Here is a 2,848-nt window from a genome sequence, read left to right as displayed (position 1 = left end):
ATATAATTAAAGGATCTAATTACAAGTTTAGCATTTTGTATACATTCAATTAGTAGTTTCATATCTAAAAGTACTATATATGTACAATTTAAATAGTTAAAAGAGGACTTGAAATGAGTATGTATAGCCTTTCCTATTTAGGAGTCTTACTAGTTAGGTCATATGCATCAATTATCATATAGTAAATCCCAATAAGACTTACAAAAACAAACATAAAAATTGACGACATATAACATTAAAATTACATACAAAATTTACATTGATTTTATAAAATGAAAAAATTTATCTTAAACTTGTTCTAACAAACAAATAGAAGGTCATATTATCTATATTTTTCTTCAATCTTCATAGCCAAAATTAACGAACAAATAGAAGGTCATGATTTTTATATATTTCTTCAAACTTCATAGCCAAGCTTAACATGGATGTCCGAGCCGAGGATTATTCTCAAATCTATGCATATAACAGAGCTCAATCATTACTTAATAAATTTTCAAAACTATTCATAAAAAAAATGAATTTTCAAAAATTTTTGTGAAAAAGAAAAATCAAATTTAAAATATAAATTTTTTGTTAATAAAGTAGACGCTTACTTTCTAGTAGAAATGTGTTCAAGTCCTCGGGGTATAGCTCCACAAAGATCATTGTTTGACAAATCCCTGGAATTTTAAATAAAGAAAATTAATCAGAAATATATACATTCAACTTACTATTAGAGCTCTAACTAAGGGTTTCAAAATTACAATAATAAACATAATATACTTATTTAGATAAATCAATAATCAAATTAATATCACATGGTTCAAATAAATCAATTTTTAAAAATATTAAATCAATTTCAAAAAATTAAATAGATTTCTAACAAATTGGTCAAATTTAGATAAATTTATAACTTTTGAAGTAGAATTTTAAAACGGCAAAAAATTGACTTTTTAACACCATTGAGCAAATAAATTTAATCATATTTTTACATATTAGGAAGGTTAAACTTGATTGATTGGTATTTTTATTTATTATTTTAAGCTTATTAACCCGTTAATGATCCAGATTTGTGTAGACTCAAATAAGACTGGTTTATTTTCATGTCGTTTCGTTCTACTATTATTTGTTCTAATTTTTCATTTTTAGATGTAATAAATAAATAAAAACTCTTCTCCAGTGTTTTAAAGAAAAAAAAGTTATATTAATTAATGGAATTAGAAAAATACATACAGCACTATGAGACTTGACATAGTAGCAATTTCAGAAGGAATTGGTCCAGTCAATCGGTTGTTATTGAGTCGTCTGTACAAATAGAAACAGTAGTCAGTAGAAAGCTAATTGAATTGCAAAATGAAACATAAATACAATTCATTTATTACCCCTGTCAACGCAAAGCGAAAATTAAACCAACTATGCATATCAATCCGTTCAATTTAGTAAATCGAATATAGATCACACAAACACGATTTGTTTAGTTTATTTATATAAATTGACTGAATATAGATCGTATTGGCAAAGTCGTATCAATGTACCACAAAGTGTCATGAACTGGTTGAACGGGTTCCCGTGTCAATCCGTGGTATGATAAATTTTAAGTCGTATCACATACGTGTACATGACGCAGAATATTTTAAACCTCAACCATAACCCGTTACTTTTTCATGTTAAGCAAATTGTATTCACGTGTCATGTTCTATTTTAATACCTCTAATGAAACATATGCTAAAAAATCTCAGGATAACTATTTTTTTCCTACGGTCGAAGTTATGATTAAACACTAAAATCGGATACATAAACTTACAAATATAAGAGCGATTTCAGTTTTCCCAAGGTAGGAGGAATGGTCCCAGAAATGCTGTTCTTGGCAAAATCCATGCTTTTTAGGCTCTTCAAATCACCAAACTCAGCAGGAATAGTTCCGTCAATTCTGTTCTCATACATGTTCCTGCATCAACTAAATACATCATTTTTTTCTTCTAAAAAGACGCCAAAATAAGACGAATTAAATATCAAAATAATTGAGAATATAACGACATACATATATTCTAAGCTTGGTAGAGTATTAAGATTGGGTACTAGACGACCGCTCAGATTGTTTTTTCCCAAGTCACTGTTCGTCAAAGCATCAAAAACAAAAAATGATCCTATTAATATTGTGAAAATTTTAAAATAATTTTTAAAATATTATGCTTTTTGCATAAAATAGAAGGTTAAAACATATACACTCGAGTAACTTGATTCGCGGGATTGCACGTGACATGAAACCAAGTACAGGGATCGGCTAGAGACGGATCCCAGCTTGCTAGAACGCTATTAGGATCTGTAAGGCTACTCTTCAGAGCTATCAATGCATCTCTGTCAGCATTCCCATACCCTGATGGAATTAAGGTTAGCATTATTGCTGCATAAAACATAAATGTATTACTCATAATTGATGCCATTTTTGCGTACTGAAATTGAATGAATGAGAAATTTTATGAGTTGGTGTCTGAATTTATACTTCAGATTGTGATTCTAATATTAGTAGTAGTATTGGTTAATCTGAAACATGATATACGGTCATTACTCATTTGGATTATTTCTATCTTTGTTTAATTTGAATGTGTTAAATTTAGATATTGACTAATTCCTAGTGTTGAGCTTTTAAGGAATTTTGATAACATAAAATCAAAAATGCTAATAATAACAGGATTTGTTTTTCCATAATTGGTACAGGAAGAAAATGGCATTAATTTGTTCTTTGTTTATTTGGTGTTGTCCTTATTATGAGAACGATAAATTTTATTATAAAGAGGAAAAATATAGAGAGAGAAAGTTAGAGAGAGAAGCAGAGAGGTAAGGATAATTAATAGAAATAGTGTATTAC

The 2,848-nt window shown here is 28.3% G+C and overlaps 1 protein-coding gene across 1 annotated transcript; it reads right to left on the bottom strand.

The window, feature by feature from the left end:
• Positions 1-209: 209 nt before the first annotated feature.
• On the bottom strand, positions 210-2,461 carry LOC126680174 (leucine-rich repeat protein 1-like). The gene is made up of 6 exons (XM_050375229.2): positions 2,206-2,461; positions 2,021-2,092; positions 1,784-1,927; positions 1,213-1,284; positions 594-659; positions 210-453 (listed from the first exon to the last, which is right to left on the bottom strand). The coding sequence occupies exons 1-6, from the start codon at positions 2,421-2,423 to the stop codon at positions 417-419; spliced, it is 609 nt and encodes a 202-aa protein (XP_050231186.1). The 5' UTR covers positions 2,424-2,461; the 3' UTR covers positions 210-416.
• Between the last annotated feature and the right edge of the window lie 387 nt (positions 2,462-2,848).

Source organism: Mercurialis annua, linkage group LG5, assembly GCF_937616625.2.
Source record: "Mercurialis annua linkage group LG5, ddMerAnnu1.2, whole genome shotgun sequence".
Lineage (NCBI taxonomy): Eukaryota > Viridiplantae > Streptophyta > Magnoliopsida > Malpighiales > Euphorbiaceae > Mercurialis > Mercurialis annua.
Note: the sequence above shows the minus strand (reverse complement) of the source record. Positions and strands in the feature narration are given on the sequence as shown.

Bases quoted from the DNA above. Each gene is read 5' to 3' on its own strand.
- LOC126680174 (XM_050375229.2), bottom strand. From the start codon at position 2,423: ATGGCATCAATTATGAGTAATACATTTATGTTTTATGCAGCAATAATG. The intron at 1,928-2,020 runs GTATGTCGTTAT...TAGTTGATGCAG, and splicing joins CTACCAAGCTTAGAATATAT to GAACATGTATGAGAACAGAA. The intron at 454-593 runs GTAAGCGTCTAC...TTATATGCATAG, and splicing joins GAACACATTTCTACTAGAAA to ATTTGAGAATAATCCTCGGC.